The following is a 22,324-nucleotide window of genomic DNA, read 5'->3' on the forward strand; positions in this document are numbered from 1 at the left end:
ATTTGTCCAAGAAATAGCTTTCTCTGGTGTTCTGCCTATAACCAGCCCAGAAGCCTTGTATTCCTCTCTCATCATGGCGATCACACTGTGCTGTGCTTTTCTACAGAACTAGAAAGTGGCAATGTTGAGCTTTAAGCCCAGGGTGGGCTAGTTAACAGTTAGCCAAAACAGCAACTGAGCACATTGCGTGTAATAGAACTAACCACCCTGAATAGTACTGTACATTTTCTTGTAAGAAAATCAAAACCTTAGGCATAAAATATGATCTCAAAAGCCTTTATGTATCTGGGAGTCAAAACTTCCATTCTCAATTGTTAGCAAGAAGTTACCGATTCTGACCATTGTAACATTTCAAAACCACTGATGCTGCGGACATGTGTAATGATAGGTAGCACACTGTAGAGGCTTACTAAATATTTGCTGAGTGAATAAATGAATAAAATGAGCAGAGTAAGGTAAAAGCCCAAGAAGCCTCAAAAATTATAAGAGTAAGGAACACTTCAATAGATTGAATGAACAATCACCCCACCCAGTGAAAAGTAATTGTTTGTATGAAACCAAATACATCCAGGCAATGTAAACATTATTTCACTAAGAATTTTTATAATATTCTTAGTTAGTATTTCTTCTTTCTTTCTTAGGTATAATTCTCTAAATCATCAGTGCCAACTGAAAAATAACCAGAGTCCCAATGAGTGCAATTATAGGGTTCATTTAATATGGAACATATTCACCCGGTATAATTCATGGGGATAAATTTCCAAACTAATAGTCAGTGAAAAATATAATAACTCATGTTACATCAACTCTAGTAATCTTACTGGTCGCATACTGATTTTTAAAGGAAATGAGAGGAAACATATAGGTTACCAAATAAATCAGAATGGCATTACATCAGGAATCTAGATTGAAGTGAAGTGTGTATCACAGCCTGCTTTTCATTTGAATTACTTTAAGGCATGTCTTTCTGTCTTCCCCAAATGGTTTGGGGTCCCTGAGTGGCAGAGATTTATGATTTTACCCCACTAGCCTGACTAGGAAAAAAACTCACATGTCATTTTAGCGGTTGAGTAGATGGATGGATAATTTCTTTACCTACCACACTCACCCTCCAAAATACAGAAACTCCAGGGTAACTCTGATATTTCTTTTGCTGTGCATCACACTGGAAGCTCACTTAGAAAATAAGCAGAAGCCCTGCAATGGCAACTGTTAGACAGATAGGTACTTACTCTTTTTATATCTCTTATTTTTAGAAGAATGTAAGGCTTAAGAAATTCTTGCTGGAGAAGAAGGAGATTACTTGAATTAGCTCTATGTGTATTAAATAAATTTAATTAATTAATTTAAAAAAAAAAAAGAAAGTCTTGTTGAACATAAAGAGTAAAGACTGATCACAACCTTCAGTTCCAGCCACTCTGCTAAAAATGCTACATTCAGTTCTGGGCATCAGTTGTATCTTTTAATTAAAAAAAAATAAAAACAGCGCATTCGAGAAGATGCAATAAATTTCAACTCTTGGATTAGCCATTTGCTTGTGGTATTTCACCTCGTATTTGACTAGCAGGTGAAATTAAATACATTTATTTTCAACAATATCCAATTAGTTCCAAGCATATACCCATAAAACTGTGAAGATATACTTTGTGAAAGGTTGCCTTAAATGCAGAGTCACAGAAGTCCACCTAAAAACAGTGGATTGTACAAAGTAAGAAGAAATTCATTTTAGAACCAATTAATTAATGCCCTAGGAAATCATTTTTCCCTTAATATTTTTTACTTGTGTGATTGGGAAGATAGAAAGAAAACTAGAAAGCATTCAATGTTGTTATACCTAGAACTAGAAAGCTCATGAATATTGTTATATCAAAGATAATATTGAAGACTTCTCTGGTGGTGCAGTGGTTAAGAATCCGCCTGCCAATGCAGTGGACACGGGTTCGAGCCCTGGTCCAGGAAGATCCCACATGCCACGGAGCAACTAAGTCTGTGCACCACAACTACTGAGCCTGTGCTCTAGAGCCCAAGAGCCACAACTGTTGAGCCCTCGTGACACAACTACTGAAGCCCGCGCGCCTCGAGCCTGTGCTCCATAACAAGAGAAGCCACTGCAAGGAGAAACCCACGCACTGCAACAAAGAGTAGCCCCCGCTCGCCACAACTAGAAATAGCCCACGTGCAGCAACGCAGACCCAATGCAGCCAAAAATAAATAAATAAAATAAATAAATTTAAAAAATAATAATACTGAAATGGTGATCTCATTGATTTTTTCGATAGAGCAAATTTTTAAGGTGTAGTGTATTGCTTGTGCAGAGTAACGAGGAAATATTAAAGAGAGCTGAGCTAGATGAATAGGGGTCAGTAGTCAAAGAAAGAGTGAGACACAAAGTGCTCTAAATGTCTCTGATATTTTTCTTTTTCAGAAAGAGATTGGGATTAATGAACACCATTCAAAGGCATATCAGGTATTTCACAGAATCATATCCACCCTGGGAGACTGGCTTAAGGGGTATTGGTCCTGGTTTAGCTGTGGAAACAGAGTTCTCAATCAAAATTGTAAATCTGAAGTTTCTCTTTTTCACTGTGATCTTCATTATATATAGGTTGCTTTTCCTGATTAAGGAGAGAGTAAAAGTAGGGAGGAATACTAATCTGTTTTGTTGAAATGTTGAAATTTTTCTCAAAAAGATGGAAGAAATTATCATTTTTTTTAGAAGGAAGACAAAACCGGAAGATGCCAGAAGGAAATCAAAATCAGTACCAAGGGAGGTGTGATATGGCAGTTAAGAGGTTCTTCCCATAAACAGTGACTCATGCCTTCTGGAGAAGACACTAGGCTCATGGCTGCAACTGAAAACCTGCACTTGCAGCCGCCCATCAGAGGCCATGGACACCAAGCTCCTGAGAGACACACAGGTAGGGATGACTGGTGATGCTGCTGAGGGCTGTAGAGACGAGACGGCTGTGTGTGTAACTGACAAGACCAATGGATGAGTGAGCAGGTTTCCTGGAGGGTGACAGATGTGCTTCTGCGATCTGTCAAGTGTGGCAATCTACCCACCACTTCTGATTCATGTTTGAACAAATGATACCACCGGAAGAGACACAGAACCATCTTTAAGTGTTATAAATTCTTGAGCAGGAAAGGGAAGGGTGTAGACAGTTATCGTGTTAAATTTCTCCTTCCAAAATAAATTTAGGTTTTCACTAAAGTGGGGCAAAGACAATGAACACTTCATGACACTGACATGTGTAAATGGCTTAAGATCCTGTGATCTTAGAGAATTACAGGAATCTTAAGATAGCCATATATTAGAAACAGACACTGGTAGACTGAGAAACTTTAAAAATAAATCAGTGAACAACCAATTGGTTCCTAACGTTTAAATAAGAGCATATCCACTTGACAAGTTACGAAGAACCATTTAAAAAGACAAAGAATATTTAGCCACAAGAGAAATGCACTGGAGATGATGGAAAAGCATGCATAAGAGAAAACACTGGTGTGAACAGATGCTACATTAAGATTGAGTGAAACAATGGATGGCGAACATCTGTCCCAGTTCCCAATACTAGGAGGGCATTCTACAAATTTTAAATTAGACAAATTTTAAATTGAATTTAAAGAAGTTATTAGAATGATGATTGTTCATTTGTTTTACCTACGCTGTGTTTGGTTGGTTTTGGCTTGACAAAGAAAGCATCCCAGGGAATAAAGGGAGAATCTGTGTGCTCTGGGTTTTACAGATTAGAAGCGGAAAAGTGCCAGAGGAAACAAACTGCAAAATCAACTTTTGGGAAGGGGATGTGAGAAACACAGGGAGCAAATCACAACACAACTGGACCTCGGTAACATAAAGGAGAAAAGAATTTGGAGGGGGATAGCGGGATGTCAGAAACTCACGGGCAGAGGCAGTTAGAGAGCACCAGGCCCAGATAAAAGGAAAGAGAGAAGGGTCAGGGAGTGCTAGCGCCTGTGGCAACCAGGCGGAGGGGGTTAGCGGAGGAGCGCACTGCAGGTGATCCCAGCAGCGCCACTGAGGACGGGGTCCATCGGAAGACAGCTTAAAAAAACTTGTAAGATGACTTCACTCACTTGATAGGTTTCAGTAGGTCAGAGCAATATCTGTCTCAAATACCAAGAGAAGATACATTTTACTCAGGCAGTTGAAACAGGGAGAGCACTTACTATGGACACCACCCCACCCCTCCCCCAAATTCATACACTGAAGTCTTAACCCACCATGTGACTGCGTTTGGAGATAGGGCCTTTCAGGAGGTAATTAAGGTTGAATGAGAGCATAAGGGTGGGGCCCTAATGGAAGAGGGCTGGTGGCCTTATAAGAAGAGGAAGAGACACACCAGAGAGCTCCCTTTCTGACTGATCACTCACAGAGGAAAGGCCATGTGAGGACACAGTGAGAAGGTGGCCATCTACAAGCCAGGAAGCGAGGTGTCACCAGGTATCAACCCAGCTGGCACCTTGATCTTTCATTTCCAGCCTCTAGAACTTTGAGAAAATAAACTTCTGTTGTTTAAGCCACCTAGTCTGTGCCATTTTGTTATGACAACCCTAGCAGACTAATACAGCACCCAAAGGGAGCGTATCCCTGAATATGGGGAAGGAGAATCGTTTCACAGAGGCAAGAAACAAAATTGCAGAGTGCCTTGGTCAGGCACTGTTGCAATCTTGCAGAAAGGAGCTGGGTTTTCTTTGTGATTTGAGCTGTTCCAGCCCCTTGGAACCTGTTCCTGGAACTATCGACTCAAAGAAGGAATTTAGACAGAATGCATAGGTCCTTGGGTATCAGTGAGCAAGGGTAGGGGGTTGTCGGTGGAACTCAGAGGAGAAAAATTTACACTTATATATACACTGGGTGATGTTTGATACTTTACTTCAACTCGTAAGGAAGAGCTTGTTGATAAAATACAAGTGACAGAATCCTTGGAAGAAAACAGGCACATTACCTTATAATTTATCACACCAGGGAGGGAACCCTGAAAACAGGCACATTACCTTATAATTTATCACACCAGGGAGGGAACCCTGAAAACAGGCAAGTGTGGGTTCTAATACTCAGGGGAGGTGATCTTAAAGGCTCACGGAGAAGATGAGTGTATTCCATTTCAAAGAGCAATGGCTTTGGCATCATGAAAGTTGGATTCAAGTCCGTCCCAGGTTACCCTTCCTTACTCAGTGGCTTTGGAAATACCTCCTACCTCCTAAAGTCCAGTTTCCTAGTCTGTAAAATAGTGATAATAATGTCTGCCCTCCAGGCCTGTGAGGTACACTCCACCACCTTAGATTCCACAGAGCCCAATGCAAAAGGAACATTTGTCAATATTAATGATAACATACGTCATGTGTGGAAAGCTATGAACTATAAAATAATAGCAATGAAAGTCCCAAATGTTTACCATGAGGAGGAATAAACATGAGAGGAATCTTTAAAAAATGATGACATTTTACAAGAAAATAATCTTTAAAAATGTGTGCAATTAAAAGAGGAATATACAAGTTCAGAACTCATTAATGTTTGTCAAAATTACTAAAGGCAATGAAAAACGTTTTGCATATATTTATAGACAAAAGAAGACCAAAGAAGCTGCAGGTACACTCTTTATAAAGTTAATGATGAAAAGAAAAAAGGAGAAAACTGATTTTATTTTTCTTCTACCCTCCATAAAGGAGAAAAATCTTCAAATGGGAAAATGTAAAATAAAGGAATTGAAGTGCAAGATAGATGAAGGAGTTGAAAATTTCTTCTTGAAATGTGGCAAGAACGTTGTGGTCCAACTTTCCAAATTGAAGGTGATGACCTGGGAGGCCCTACAGAAATGAGGAGGCACACTGATGGCCTGCAAGAGGAAAAATGCTGTTCCAAGTTTATGCTTATGATGTATTTTTGGTTTGCCTGTCCATTGAACATCCTCAATCCAAAAACGACCTGATAGGGGCTTCCCTGGTGGCTCAGTGGCTAAGAATCCGCCTGCCAACATGGGGGACATGGGTTCGATCCCTGGTGCCGGAAGATCCCACATGCCGGGGAGCAACTAAGCCTGTGCGCCACAACTACTGAGCCTGCGCTCTAGACCCTGAGAGACACAACTACTGAACCCGCGAGCCACGACTACTGAAGCCCATGCGCCTAGAGCCCATGCACCTAGAGCCCATGCACTGCAACAAAGAGAAGCCACTGCAATGAGAAGCCCGTGCACCGCAACGAAGAGTAGCCCCCACTAGCCACAACTAGAGAAAGCCCGCGCACAGCAACGAAGACGCAACACAGCCAAAAATAAGTAAATAAATTTATATTAAAAAAATGACCTGATATAGTGGCCTATCAAATGACATTTGCTGTAAATAAAAAAGGAAGCAGAGAGAGAATGGGAGACATATTTTCTAAAAAATCAGATTTGATACTCTATGATCAGGAATAGGCGAACGCTCAAGGTTCTACTGAATTTCTGTTAGAAGAATGAAGAGAGGTGAGGTGGTTTGATCAGGCAAGACTCCACAGAGGAAGGAGGTGAGGCTTGCTTTCAGTAGAAGTTTTCCAGGAAGATTTAGAGGGAGTGATTGAGGGCAATTAGGCAAAGGGAACAGCAGCTGTAAAGACCAGGTGACAGAGGCTAGAGGACACTTGCAGGGGGGCAGGATTGTGAGGGAGAGAAAGCAATTAAGACAGACAAAAGGGGAAAGATAAGCAAATTCAGAGGAGGAAGATATTTGTTTAGTACGCTAATAAGTTTGGACTTAATATACACCTAACAATGAAATACAGCTTAGACAAGATTCGCTTTCATTTTGATAAAAACCTTAAACATTAATAAAAAACATCAATTCATTATGGTAGACACCTAAAAATATGATATATGTGTAGTATTTAAAAATACTGCATGAGTCACAGGAAGTAGTGAGGGAGGAAGGGGACAGCTGCCTCGCAGGTCTCTCAGCCAAATCAACCCTGGCAATCGCAGAGATGACAGATGCCACAGCCAGATCACCCTCACATCCAGGAAAGTGATCACGGAAGGCTCAGTTTTGCTAACTCAGAAAACGAGGGCGCTGCTGGCATCTTCTCTAGAGAATGTGTCAGTGATTAATGATACTACATACATTCTTCTCATACTAATCTGTTTCATGTTGCGATTTATATATATATATATAATAGAGAGAGAGAAAGAGGGGGAGAGAGAGAAAGGGGGGGGGGAGAGAGAGAGAGAGAGAGACAAGGCAAGCACATATCAAGGCTTTTAAGAGATGAATATGATCATTTACAAGGCCACACCAGCAAACGACTCAGTTTTATGCATCAAGCATAGAAAATTATTGTGATCATGATTTTATTCTTAGTACCCAAAATTCTACATCATATTTTTGGTAGCCTCCTTTTTCTATTTCTGTAGTAGACATTTGACTATGAAATATTTTATCATATTCCATTTTGGGATTAGATCCTATAGGTTGCTATGAATTTAAGAAACCAAAAGTTATCTTCAGTGTTTGCTCCTTGCTTTCTTACATGTATGCTAGTTCTTTTCCCGAATTTTCTCTCTTTTGTGTGTTTTAGGAGGGACTACACATCTTACGATACTTAAAGTTGTGTTATGACATTTTACAAGGCGCATGATGTTTTCTTAACAGTATTATAATACAGGCTCATGTTAAAGTACAACAGTTCAAATAAGCACAGAAATCATACTCACAATGGAACAAAAGAGCCTAATTGAGCAGCTTTATAACCTTGTACAGAATTCCCTCACCACCACTTTAGATAGAATTGCTTTTATTTTAGCAATGTTCTTTTAATTAAGTCTTAAACATCTAAAACATGGCAAATGTAAATATGTATTATAAATCCTTAATTATGAGGACTGCTAAGCATTCATGCAGCTTTCTGCCTTGGAGATAGTTTCTTTTTGTTCAAAATCAGCCAAAATTGAGAAATAAAAGTGAATGGATGTGAAAAATGCAAAACTTTGTTTAGAACGCCCTTCTCCTGGTAGCAGTATCACTTCACCACATTGTCTTCAAGAGTTAAATTATGTTTCAATTTATCTAGTGGCTTTTAAGTCAAAACCTCTCCTGCCATTTTCTGCCTTTGTTGCCATATTCAGAAAGACTAGCACCCTGAGACTGACTAGAAGTTGAGTTAACTGGGGATCCTGAGGTCTTCATGGCCTTTGCCTAGAAAATAAAGCACTTTGGGATCAGAAAAGGGCAACACTGTCCCTCTGCTTGGGATGAGTTTAAACTGGATCCAGAAAGACCTCTTGCTATTTTTAATCCCGCATACTGTTTTAAAACTATACAGGAGACTATTCTGGTATAGTAGCAATAAAATAAAAATCTTATTATGTATCCCAACAATACTTAATTGAAAATGTGCCACCTAGGGGATTGTCTTCCATTTCTCTGCCAACATGGCCTGTTTCCCAGTCCCTATCCACAATATCTTCCAACATATGCATGCACGCTCACGCGTGCACACACACACACACACACACACACTGACAATTTCCTCTCAGCAATTCATTTCGCTCACAGACCACTTTGCATTTAGTTCCCTTCTTCTGTTTGGTTATCTACTGATGAACATATCTTAAAAGACAAACACATATCAATATCTTTGAAAACTAAAGACAAGTCTTGAAGATCTAAATACATACTCAATCTTTTAGAACAAAGCTGTTAGCCCAGAGAGAAACTGAACTTTCTCAAATTTTCTCAAAAAATCTCTCTTTTGGTGCTGATACACAAAGGTAATTTGTTTACATTAACAGGAAAATGCGGGGTTCTCAGCTATGGGCCACAGGGTCAAATGTCTGTTCATTGCCATCCAAGCATCTCCCAACTCCAAGGCTTGCAACAAATTCCTAGTAGAGTTTATCAATGCCCTTCAACGGACATTCAAAAAATATCTCTCGGGACTTCCCTGGTGGCGCAGTGGTCAAGACTCCACGCCAGTTCAGGGGGCCCAGGTTCAATCCCTGGCCAGGGAACTAGATCCAACATGCATGCCCCAAATAAGAGTTCGTGTGCCACAACTAAGGAGCCCGAGTGCCACAACTAAGGAGCCTGCCTGCCACAACCAAGACCCGGCGTGAGCAAATAAATAAATATTTTTTTTAAAAATCTCTCTGTAGGTTATAACTTCAGAGTAAGTCTGAATTAACGAAATTACAGGTTGTAGTTTGTCCTAAAACTATACGATAAATGTAATTTAGGAAAGCAGTTGAATTTATATATTCACATGCTGTTTCTAAACTAATATCGACCTGTGACCTCACTTGTAAGTATCATATTTGCCAGTGAGGGAAAAAAAATGGTTACAGAAACAAATATGTTTTTTATAATTTAGAAACACATAACATCTTATTCTAGAGCACTGCCAAGTAATAAGAAGTACTCAGTAAAAAAAGTAATTAGAGCTGTAGGACAACTGATACATATCACACCCTTTTTTTCCTTTGTGATTTAAAAACCTTAGAGGTAAATTTCTTCAGTTCTATTAAATACTTATAGCATAAAAAAATTTTATAGTTACTAATTTTAAACTACTTAAAATGTCAAATGTTTTTAGGCTGCACTTACTTTTCCAATTATTACATTGGAATGACTCATTAACTGTAACATAAACGGGCTCATTTTTACCTCCTGTTATGCTATTTCTCTGGTTTTATGACCAGAGTACCACTTTTCCGTGAACCATGACGAAAATGCACTGGGAGAAAAAAAAAATGAAGCACATACTCTTCCTCTTCCAAATACCAACTCACCTCAGAAGAACTGAAGTAATAATGACAATTTGTAATGTATTTTGCATGTACATTCTTTACCAGTAAGCAATACCGTAGTTTCAGGTACCATGTATGTGAATACCTTGGCAAAAGACATGCTTGCAAAAACTTTATCCTCTGAAAGTCAATTGGGAAACAAAAATATCTTTACTTGTGCTAGTAGCATATCAGATATGGTGTTTACCAACACAGAGTCACCAAGATCCTGGAGTGATCAGCACCGTGGAAGGTCTAAATTCATAGATTATAAACAAGGAATGATAGTTCTAGAAGTCAAATAAATAAACACATGTATACATACATGCCTAACTGAAGCACACAGTCAGACAACAACAGCCTTAGGACTCCTTGAAAAAATTCAAATGCTGGAATCTCAGACATCAAAGTTTCTCCCAAAAAGTAACTAAGAAGATAATCCAATGGTCAATGACATCTCGGTTATTTAGAAATGCATTTATTGTAACTTAGTCTTATGGGTAAACTATCCATTATTTCTCAAGAAATTTTAAACTTTAAAAAAAAAAACTCAAAGACTTCAAATTACAATATTAATAATGTGGGTGAATTATTCATTTAAGTATATTCAGTTAATTGAGGCTTTTTGATGAGTTCATTCTTCCTTTAAGGACTTCCAGTGATAAACACAAGTTCTTCTAAAGCTCCATAATTTTTTGTCTGCATTTAGTTTAGGACATTTATTTCTCTTTCTGAGATTTTCCTTTTTATAGGGACCCAAATCAAACTGACCTTAGCATGTGATGCTACAATTCAAGACATGTTTTTAAAGGTCTGTTTGTTAAAGAGTGTTTCTAAAAGTTCCCACCTGAAATACCCATTAAAACAACAATCCATATATTCTATGAGAATTCACCCACCACCACCAAGAACACAGCTCCGTTCACCTCATGATCATGGTTAATCCATGAAACATCCCCTATTTTAAGCACATATTCTGTGATGGGTCCGTCCTTCCTTACCATACAGTTAACTTGAAAACTGCAATAATTCTAAATAAATACTAAACAAGTTACTGAGGCCAAGATTTCTGAATCGATACAAATGAAAAAATAATTAAGCTAAGCAATAATGGAAACAGCAGGCCACTTAAAAAAAAAATCAAACTCTGCATTATTTAATATTTCACCAGAAACAGTCACCTACAAATCTGAATACACATATCTGGGATTTATGTAACAATGCTGGATAAATTCTTATTATTCTTCCTACTGTTTTCAGGGGCTGGGTCATTCTGTAAACTTTCAGTCACAACAGAGGAAAGGAAAAGATTTTTTTAAAAGGACAGAGAAGGACTTCATAAATAACCTGACTAATCAGTGATATGATTCGTAAGTTGACAACATTAAGGCCCCAATACGATTTATCTGAGGTAAAGGAGATTCAGATTCTAAATACAGTATCAAATTGTGAAAAAGCGGTGTTTGCAAAGCAAGACTGGTATTCTATTGTAAAAAAGTTCAGAACCATGTAATGCAAGTGTCACTATCCTTTATCATCTATTTACCACAGAGAGTCATGAATCCCATCATCATTCTCGTCCACAACCAGAATAAGTCACATTAAGTAAGCTATATGAGACGGTCCTAGGCTGTCTTTGATCTGGAAATTGGTCTTTTGATAAGACAGAAATCTTCATTAGTTCTGCACCACTGTAAACAGTATTATGAAAAATAAATCATTTTAACATATGGCCATTCATTTGCGGGAAAAAATGCTACAGTGAAATTTCAAGGAAAAGAATTTTTAAAATATTATACCATATCATATTTTTTAACTTAAACTTTAAAAAAAACACTGTAGTAAACAGTGTAATGTAAATAAAATGAGGCCACTCATCAGTTCTTGGAAATGAAAATTAAATACAATTCCAAATGGACAAGGCATTTACATAAAAATTAATTATCTTGGCATGAGTAGGTAAAAGGCACCTGCTTAATTATTATGAATTCTCAGTGGGCAGTGCTTAAATGAAAATCTATTTTTCAATTTATTCTAGAAAGTTTGCCAATTTCAGAATTTTTAGGAAGCTGCTACTGTAAAAGTCATAGGGACAAGGACATTCTTCCAGTAAGATGATTTACTTCATACAATCAGTGATTTCAAATGCATGTTCCTTATTAGTATGGAGTCGAATAATTTACACTAATGAAAGTATAAAATAACAACAGAATTTTCATTCAAAATATCTAAGCTGCAATTACTTATACACTTTATTGAACTTCTTATACTAAGGGGATTACTTGAGATTGAAAGTGTCTCTTTAGCAGCCAAAACTGCTGAAACTTTGCAAATAGTTATAAATAATTCATACCTATGGAAATAACAAGATTTCTGAAGAATAATGTCTTTAAAGAAGACACATATGAAGAAGATGTTAATGAAGGCTTCTTCTGTTATAGCTCCTGGCAATTGTAGCATTACCTTCAGCACTTCAATTCTTCAGGAATGTATTTGCATACTAAATAAAGACTAAGTTTTATCATAGCAGTATATAATTTATCCACTATCCAGGTCACATCATTATATTATATTGTGTCTTATTTAAGTCAAGGGTCAATGAACTTTTTCTATGAAGAGTTAGAGAGCAAAGAATGTTATTTAGGTCCTTGTATAACGAGAGGGAAATCAATTTTAAGATAATTTTATTGATAAAATTAAAAATATAATAATAATTGAGTATAAGTTTTTGCCATACAGGTCTACTAATGAGAAGAATGAACAATTAAGATTTGAATTTCATATAATTGTTTTATGCCACAGAGAATTCTTCATTTAATTTTTTTCAAACGTTTCAAAATGCAGTAAATCAACTATACACCAATAAAAATTAATTTTAAAAAATTTGAAAAAAATTTAAAAACCATTCTTAGCTCACAGGCTACTACACAAAACAGGCAGTGGGCTAGATCTGACCCATGGGCCATATTTTACCAACCTCTGAATTAAATATTACATTATCTTACAAGTGACATTATATAATTCTATTAATTTGTTTTCACTGAAAAGGTAAATTAATTCAATCTTGATACAGAGATTGGCTTCCATAAAGGAATTGTTTACATATGATACAAATTCTGACATTAATTTTAGAAGACATAAAAATGTTTTTTACTTAGGTTAAGCACTAGGTATCACGTGGAAGTCATGTGTTCAATTCTTTGTTGGCTATGAGCTGTGTTATCTCCATAGCTGGAGGCTGCCCTTATCAGAAATGATTTGGGATGTATACTATCAGGAAAGGGGAGAATGCATCAGATTGATGAAAACAAATCAGTATTGCTGTTAGAAAAGTGAGTCAAAGTTCAGGCTCACCTTTATATCCAGAGGTCAGCTACTTATGTATTGCAACTTATAATTGTATTTTATCAGTACTTTACTGTTTATACTAGTAATTTTTTGCTATGGAAAAGAATTTGGGTGGGAAGGAGGAGGAAAAGAAGAAAGTTTCTAGAAAGAGGTACAAGGCTGAATTTGAACAATTTGAGAATCTGTCCAGTAGCATTTAGGTGGCATCCCAGAGCCCACAAGAACAATCATCTACCCAAGTCATTACCTTCATCTTTTGTTAATTTTAACATATTCTTTAGTGCTTCTTTCAGGGTAGATATCATACAGCCTTTATTCCAATTATGGAAAGCACACAGTGAGAAATTAACTTCTAATTATGTCATTCATAAGCTACTTGTTAAGCATTAAATATTCTCAGAATACCTGAAGCCAGGGAGCTTCCATCACATGATCTGCAAGAGTAAAAATAAAAGCAAAACTCTTAGCTGCCTTACGACTTACACCTTTTCTTCTTTTACAGTGTCCACCCCTCCCCCAACAACGTCTTAATGCTCAGAAGGAAACTGTGGGTTCATAAGAGCAATTTAAAAATAAAGGGACTTCCCTGGTGGCACAGTGGTTAAGACTCCACGCTCCCAAGGCAGGGAGCCCAGATTCAAGCCCTGGTCAGGGAACTAGATGCCACATGCATGCCGCAGCTAAGAGTTCACATGCCACAACTAAGGAGCCGGTGAGCCAACACTAAGGAGCCCACCAGCCGCAGCTAAGCCCCAGTGCAACCAAAATAAATAAATAAATGAAAATAAATATTTTTTAAAAAATAAAGAGATGACTCCCTTTTCAGTGCATGTATCTTACTAGCAAGTGAAGAAACCAACAACAGCCTGTGCAGCTTATCAAAGAGCAGCCCTACTAGGAGGATCTGTCTCTAAACTTTCACAGAAGGAACCCTTCAATATAATAACACCTTGACCAGAACAAGGAGGAAAGACCTGGGGCTGGTTCAATGCTTTTGAAATGTCAGGTAGGGTGCTAATAGCCAAAGAATGTGGTCCATTCAACGGTTTTCCATCTTTAGTCAGAAGAGGAGTCAGCAGTCACCAAAGATGTATAAGCACATGCATCTAGTGGTTTATGCATCTTTATATAAATATATACATATGTTCACACACACACACACACATAGATACACATGAACATGTATGTGTGTGTGTGTTTGCACAGAAACCTTCTAATGTAAAGTTACCCTGTTGATTAATTAGATCAACTAACATTCAAATTAAAGTGTACCTAATCCCTGAGCTGTCCCTGGTGTACAGAGTCCTGTCCCATGAAAGCTTTCATACTGGCGGCCTTGGGCAGTCTTGGGCTGACTCAGTGGATAGCAGATTTGCTCCTGGTGAATCAGCTGTAAATAGATAGAGGGAAAATGTCTTTGTATTCACCCGAGAGACTGACCTTTAATTTCCTTTATTTTTATTCAGTTCTCCCTGACTTTAATATTGGTGTTCAAGATTGATTCATGTTTTAATATAAAGTCTTGTCCAAAAGAATTACTGGAGCTATTATAATACTTTAAAAACACTTATGCTGGTTGATGGTCACTTGTCACTACGCTGAATTACAACCTTGCTGGTAAACATATAGACTTGTTCCTCCAAAAAAGATACAACACATGGAGTACCATGACTTGGTAATAAGTACCTTGCTTTCTTTCCCCCCCACAAAATACTAATGAAATAAAACTTGGGAAATGAATTTTTTCTTTTCTATCTACTGCTGCAAATCATACTGTCAATGTGATAGTAACAAGAAATTACTAAATGCACCTTTAATTATCTGAAGTCATTTAACTGCATTTATGACAGTTTAAGAACAGTCAACTCTTAAAACATATGGTAACCAAGAATTCCAACTTTAATATTTAAATGTTCCTAATAATTTAAAATGCTATAGGTTCTTTAATCAAATGTTTAAAAGAGCATTAAACTACTTCCTGAAGAATAAACCAAGGCTGAAAGAATACAGAATCAGGATTGAAATTTTAAGTGTCAGGAGAGGCCCAGCCAGAGCTCAGCACCCATGAATATTCTGCTCTCCTCAGATCTTCTCAGCAGCTCAACTTTCCTTTGAAGAAGATATATTACAAAGAAGCTCTTGAATGTCGATCTGCCTTTTACTGGACTTCAAGAAAATAAACAAATGTAAACAACTAATAGCCCAGTCAGTCACATTAATCAATGATAAACTCAAACAGTCAGCGTATTGGAAAGACAAGACCGCCTCTAGGCCAGACTTAAGCTCTGCTTTTCTTAAGGGAAGGACGCTTCAAATGATGTGCTTTACATTGTAAGAGTGACCTCTAGCGCTTCCTTTTTTGTTGAACTTCGGTAGTTGGACGATGAATTACTTATGCGTTTTCTACAAAACTTTCTCTGTGTGTGTGGGGGGGGGTCTGTGTTGTTACTGTTTGTTTGTTGTAATGTTGGTCAAATGCTACTATTACAGCATTCCAAGATTTTGATTAGGTGAAAATATGCACATTTTATTGACTCATGGGATTCTTACACCCCCAAATTAAAACAGAAGCTAAAACACAGTGCAGCATCCGAGGGAAGTTCTCTTCTTTCAGAGTGATAGATATACCACACCATTAAGTGAGCTAATACTGAATGGAAGCACGGAATCACAGTGGCCATTCAATGTAAACGAGCATTTGGCTTGGGCCAGTAAGGTCATTTATAATGTTCTTCCCACACCAGAGTGCTTTAGTGCACTCAAGCGATGCGTCATAGCAAATGCCTGGTTACTGGCTTATTTGTGTCCCCCAAACCTAAACCTGCTTGAACAGTAGTGACATAAATTCCTGATCAGGCCTCATAGCCCTTTCTTGAAAAGCAGATGAGCTTTTCCTTTAAAGTCCAAGAAAGAGAGAAAAAGTTGTATTTGCCGAGCTTGTTGATCATTCATCAGGGAGGGGGAAATTCTCCCGTTTAGAGATTTTAGGCCAAATGTAACTTTTAAAACTTTTCCTTATCTCTAATAAAAAGTGGATGAAGGGGCCTCTGTCAAATTATTTTGGATGACACTTAAATTAGAAATAAGGTCTTAATAAATCTTCCCTGGGACCATTAACTCAGAATCAGAATATTCAATCACAAATTTATAAAGTTAAAAATTCAAGAATAATACTTTTGAAAAAAGCACCTGAATGTATTTCTTTAAGCAAGATGTAGGAATCAAGCCCCCTCTTTCAGTAGTGTTCAAGTCTCATTCCGGTGGCAGTGAGGGCACAATTCCTAATATTGAGGTTCACCTCTACCAATTCTGCCCCTGAATTCTGCAGTACATTTCAGTTATTATCCTGGCATCATTTTAAAGATGCAGCCAGCTATCAGTCTGCCAAATTGCAAACTTCAGAAATCTAAGCTAATGTAGCATAATGTAAAGTCTGCCAGTTGTTTTCCTGTTAGACATAATTCCAATAAAATTCAGTAAACCTAAAAAAGGGAAGAAACGAAGACATTCACAGGCTATTCCGTGATTAAGATGACGATTTAATGTTTTACTAGAACTTGAGTGTTCTCAATGAATACAGAAAGACAAGAGGACAAGATTCTGCTCATAGACAAAAAGAGAAATGATACTTTGCATATTCTGACCAGACCAAGAGGAAAGACATGTGTAAACCCAGTCGAATTTGCAAGATTTTAAGTGATGCTTCATTTATAGCAATATGCTTTGCAGCAATTCCAGCTGCAAATAATAATCATAAAAAACAACAGAATTAAAGTTTTGCAGAGAGGCCCCCTTCAAGTTTTAAATCATTTGCTGTATACTTACGGGAATTCCCAGCTAAAACCCTGTTCCAGTTTGGAGTAGATAACAGAAGTAGCGTCTTGAGAACAGCTCCGGTGACAGACCCCATGTTCACATTTATTGGGCTCCCCCAAAAGATCTTGATTTGCTCTCCGAGGGCTCCAGTCCTGCTCTCAGTCTCTCTCCCAGCTCTGTCTGGATTTTCAGCACCTCTGGGTCTCTTGGTCTCTCTTCCTCCTCCTCTTCCTTCCCTCTCTCTCTCTCTCTCACACACACAAACACACACACCACAGCCCTGACTGCTCACTGAAAAGCGCTCAGCATCTTTCCGAACGAGCATCCACACTGCCGAGGCCACGCCCACTCCTCGCAGCCGTGGTCCCAGAAATTGGCAGCAGCAGCGTCCCTCCTCCAAATTCACAGCAGCGCTCAGAGCTCCGCCGTGCGCTGCGCTGCTGATGAAAGCTGCACTTGGAGGCGAGGCCTGCCGCTCCTGGGCCTCCTCGGGGCTCCCTCCCCTCTCCTCTATTCTTCAATAATCCTTAACCCTTTTCTCCCCTCTGGAGACGTCCGTTGTGGGAGGGGCGAGGCGGTGGAGCCTCCTGATTTTCTGGAGGTCTTGCCTTCAGCAGAGCCAGTCAACATACTGAGCTAATTCCTGATTATCCGGGAGTGCATCCAGGTAAAATTGTGTTTTGTTTCAAAACAAAAGCATAAAATGAGACAGAAATAACTAAGTAGCATTGGTAAATTGTAGCTAAATCTGTCCTTGGGGAAAATACTTGCTGTTGTTTTTCTCTGTTTATATAAAATTATCCTCTTCAGCTATGGTGCCAGGATTTTATTATGGAAATGCCTCACAAGGAAACAGACATTCCTGTTTGGCAGATATTTAAAATCATCTAGTAATAGTCTGCAAGAAATTAACATTTCTTATTTTAGTGCATCAGGAGTACAAATCCACAAACTGAATGCTTTGGATAGATCTATTTTGATGAATGCTTCAGGCTGTGAATACACAGTGGCATTCTACAATCAAATTCTTTAATAATAATTCCCAAAAGGCCCAAAAATAAAAATGATGGGATAGTGAAGAAAGGGAACCCCCCCAAAACACACACGCACACACACACACACTCACACCAAACCTCCTAAACAATATAAAGATGTAATTCAAATGGCCTAAAGGAGAGAAGAGTGAAGTTGAATTCAGAAGATTACCAGCTACAGAAAAATTACTCTTCAAATGGCTGATCCATGGATACTGCCAGTTCTTGAATAGAATATTAAAATATTTAAATAATGGAGCCAGTATCACATAGTGATAAGTGTATAACATGATGTCATAGAAGGATAAATCAGCTCTTCAAAATAAATGTCAAGATATTTAACTTAGAATGTGCTAAATTTTATAACAATAGGAACACTGAGGTTCTCAAGCACTTCTTGGTGATAACAAGTTAGAAGAAACATAAGCATTCAGCAGCAGCAACCTTGCTATAGAATGAATGAAATAAGGGAGAAATGACAGAAGCATTCACCATAAGAGCTAGCTCTTGCCTACAAACAAAGCAGAATAGATATTTTTAATTTCCCTATTTTGCAGATGAGAAAACAAGAACAGGGAATTTAAATGATTTGAGGAGATCATAGAGTTAGTAAATAAAGCACTGAGGATTGAACTTTGTTTTTCTGACCCCAGTTTTACTGCTCTCACCCTAGGACTTGCTGCCCTTCACATAAGAGTACAGCTCCTTCCTGACCTCTGTCAAAGGCAGTGAAAACCTGAAGCCCTTTAAAAAAATAAAAAAATAAAAAAATAAAGCAGAGGAAAAGAAAGGTCCTTGTTCAAGTGTTTACTCTGTATTTCTAGGCCTATATCATTTTCAAACATAACATGTTAAGCAAAAGCAAATATAAATTGACAATTTCTGTTAAGTAATTATTGAAGGGGATTAAATATTGTTGAACACATATGCCACTTGTTATCTAATTAAATTATTATAGCAATCTTTGAGGGAAATATCATTGTGCCCATTTAACAGACGAATAGATTGAGCCTCAGCAAAGTTAAGCAGTATGTCCAAAGTGCCACGGTGAGTAGGCTCGGTATTCTGGTCTGCAAAGGTCTGCAAGTATTTCCTTCAATGACTCCTCACAGAGGGAACGGGTCTCAGGCTCTCCAGAAGAGAAAAGTTGTCTTCCTTTCAAAACTTTATACTTAAAATTGTTCCCATAAAATAAATTAGAGAATGCATTTTAAAAGGATCAGTACACATATCAAAAATGAAAAATAATTGAACCTTTCATGGCAATAATAACTTCTTTAGGACAAAGTGTAAATTTTCATAGCAACCGTTAAAGATGGATTTTTCCATATCAATGGGCTATGGTAATAGAATGAGTTGGAGGCTGGCAACCTGAGTATTCCATACCTGAAATACCTGAGTATTTCAAGCCGTTGTACCACCAGACCCTGCCTAATGGCCACAGAGGAGAGAGAGCCACATGGACCACATGATGCAGTGGAGAGAGTTTAGACATTATAAACAGAGAAGCCCAGATATGAATTCAGCTTTCACTATGGTTCTGATTAAATGACTCATTTACTCTGGTCTTCGATTTCCTTTTCTTAAAAAGTAAGAGAATAATGACTAAAGAGCCATTGTGATATAATGTGTGACAACCCCCCACTGAGTGCCTAACACTTAGTGGGTCCGCAATTACTCACTGGCCTTAGATATCTGCATTCTGACTGTACAGAGTAGTGGTTTGAGCAGGCAGTGTTGGAGTCTGGTAGCCCAGGTTCAAGGTCTGCTCCAGCGCCACCTCCAACCAGCCTGCCCTTGAGCAAGCTGCATATCATCCCTGATTCTTAGTTTTCTCATCTGTGAACCAAGGACAGGTAGAGTATCACCCTCATGGCTGAGAAAATGCTTGTAAAGTGAAAGCCCCTGAGAGTTAGATAATCAATGTTGTTCTTGTAATCATTGTATTATGACAGCTCACTTTGCACAGATGAGAAATCTGAGGAGGAGAGGAATTACGGACTTGCCAGAGGGACATGACTCATTGGTGGCAGAAAAGGGATGGTCACCAAGACCTACTGACTTGTGCTTCTTTTCTTGCTCTCTACCATTAAGAGTGGTGCTTAATGTCAGGGAGGAAAAAAAAAAAAAGAGTCTGAATGGGAAAAATCAGAGAAGTGTAGAGACCTAATTTTGCACATTACTGTACTGCTGATTCAGACGTCACAAATCATTTCTCCCTGTGTATGCATTTGTGGTTATATTTTCCACCGATTAAGATAAAAACAACTGCTGGTGCTTCAGGTTTGGCGTATGCATATTATGGGCCAGACCCTGCCTGAGAAAGCATTATAAATCAAACCAAAATGTTCCAATTTGTAAAATAAGGCTTTCAATTTCCTCTTGGTACAACTTGCCAGAGAACTGTATGACCCACCACAGTGTGCATAGAGGCTCCTGGACTGTCCTTTGGATTGGAAAAGGATCATCGGGTCATAGTGGAACTAAGTCACATCAAAAGACTAGAAAGAGATTAAGATGCAACTCCTTTGTTTCTCTTATTCATGTGAATTGTGTTATCTGGTGCCTGAACCTCTTAACTGGTTTCTGGATTTCTTACAAAGGCAACTGGTTTGTGGATGTCTCCCTAGGGGAAAAAGAGGCTGGGCTTCCTATTCTGCAATTTTGTTGATGTTGCTACTCAAAATTTATTCTTTTTGTGATTTATGAGAAATATATTTTGGTCATCTGAATGACCAAATATATTTTTCTTATATATATGCTTGGTCTTCCTCCACAGTTTCTGGCTCAGGACCTCCCCAAACCTTGGAATTTCCTAAGTGTAGACAGTGGTAAAGGTGTCTTGTGATATGTGAATAGGTGACTTTTAGAAGCACCTAAGGATGGGGGCTGGTTGCCAGGAGAACCAATCATGTGGTTAGAGGATTGGAACTTTCAGTCCCACCCCCTGACCTCGAGGGAGAGAAGGGGGCTAGAAGTTGAATCAATCATGCCTATGTAATTAAAGCTTCCATAAACATTCAAAAGGACAGGATTCTGAGAGCTCCTAGGCTGGTGAACACGTGGCGATGAGGGGACAGTGGTGCTCCTGGAGGGGGCGTGGAAGCTCCATGGCCGTCCCCATACCTTGCTCTAATGCATCTCTTCCTTCTGATTGTTCCTGAGTTATATCCTTTTATAATAAACCATTGACCTAGTAAGTAAAATGTTTCTCTGAGTTCTGGGAGCCACTCTAGCAAATTAATTGAACCCTCCTTGGGGACCTTGAACCCTTCATGGGAACCTCTGATTTATAGCTGGTCAGTCAGAAGCACTGGTGAAAAACCTGGACTCGTGACTGGAGTCTGCAGTGGGGACAGGAGGACGGTCTTGTAGGCTGAACCCTTAACCTGTGGAATCTGATGCAATCTCTGGACACTCTGCTGGTGTCTGAGAATTGCTTATTGGTGTGGGGGACCCCACACACATTGAAATTGGTCTCAGAAACCTATTTATGAGGTAAGAACATTTTTGCCAAAAGCCCCTTCCCAAATATATTTATATTGGATATAAACAATGTTTTCTTTGCCCTAACAGTCAACATATAAGAATATTCATTGTCACTGTTGGGATTGAAACTTTATCAAGTTAATATTTTATTAATGGCATTTACTTTTATTTTGTATTACATTTTCAGTTAAGGGACTTGACATTCTGTAACATAAATGCACTTTTCACGAGTGATCTTTATATTGCCCTAAGTGTTACTATTTTGTTTTCCCTTTTAATCAGTATGTTACAAATAGGGTAAGTGATGACTTCCATAATAACACACATATTGAGTTTTCAAGTTTGCAAACACCCAAAGCTCTAGCAGGTGCACTTTTCCTATTAACATCTCACTTGACACAACCCTTACATAATAAAGACAATTTGCAAATAAAGATACAAATTATAGGCAACACTGGCTACTCTCTTCAGAAGATTATATTGGGTTGGCCAAAAAGTGCCTTCGGTTTTTAAGTAAAAATAAAAGACACATTTTTCATTTTCACCAAGAACTTAATTGAACAGCATATTCACCATTTTGTTCCACTACCTTCTGCCATTTTTCAGGCAACTTCATAATTCCATCTTCCCAAAACTTTTTATCTTTTTGAGCAAAGAACTGTTCCAGGTACCTTTTACAGTCTTTCAGATAATAGAAATTTTCTCCATTAAGGGAATTTTGTAAAGACTGAAATAAATGGAAATCCAAAGGTGCAATGTCTGGTGAATACGGTGGATGAATCAGAACTTTCCAGCCAAGCTGTAACAGTTTTTACCTGGTCATCAAAGAAACATGCAGTCTTGCGTTATCCTGAT

The 22,324-nt window shown here is 38.2% G+C and overlaps 1 protein-coding gene across 2 annotated transcripts in view; it reads right to left on the reverse strand.

Annotated features, from left to right (window-relative positions):
• CNTNAP4 (contactin associated protein family member 4) overlaps positions 1-17,282 on the reverse strand; it is a 265,562-nt gene extending 248,280 nt beyond the window's left edge. For both annotated transcript variants that reach the window (XM_028166624.2, XM_007182603.2), the window contains exon 1: positions 16,956-17,282. In XM_028166624.2, the coding sequence (XP_028022425.2) occupies positions 16,956-17,271 (316 nt within the window). In that variant the 5' untranslated portion in view covers positions 17,272-17,282. The remainder of the gene's footprint in view (positions 1-16,955) is intronic.
• Between the last annotated feature and the right edge of the window lie 5,042 nt (positions 17,283-22,324).

Source organism: Balaenoptera acutorostrata, chromosome 19 (assembly GCF_949987535.1).
Source record: "Balaenoptera acutorostrata chromosome 19, mBalAcu1.1, whole genome shotgun sequence".
NCBI lineage: Eukaryota > Metazoa > Chordata > Mammalia > Artiodactyla > Balaenopteridae > Balaenoptera > Balaenoptera acutorostrata.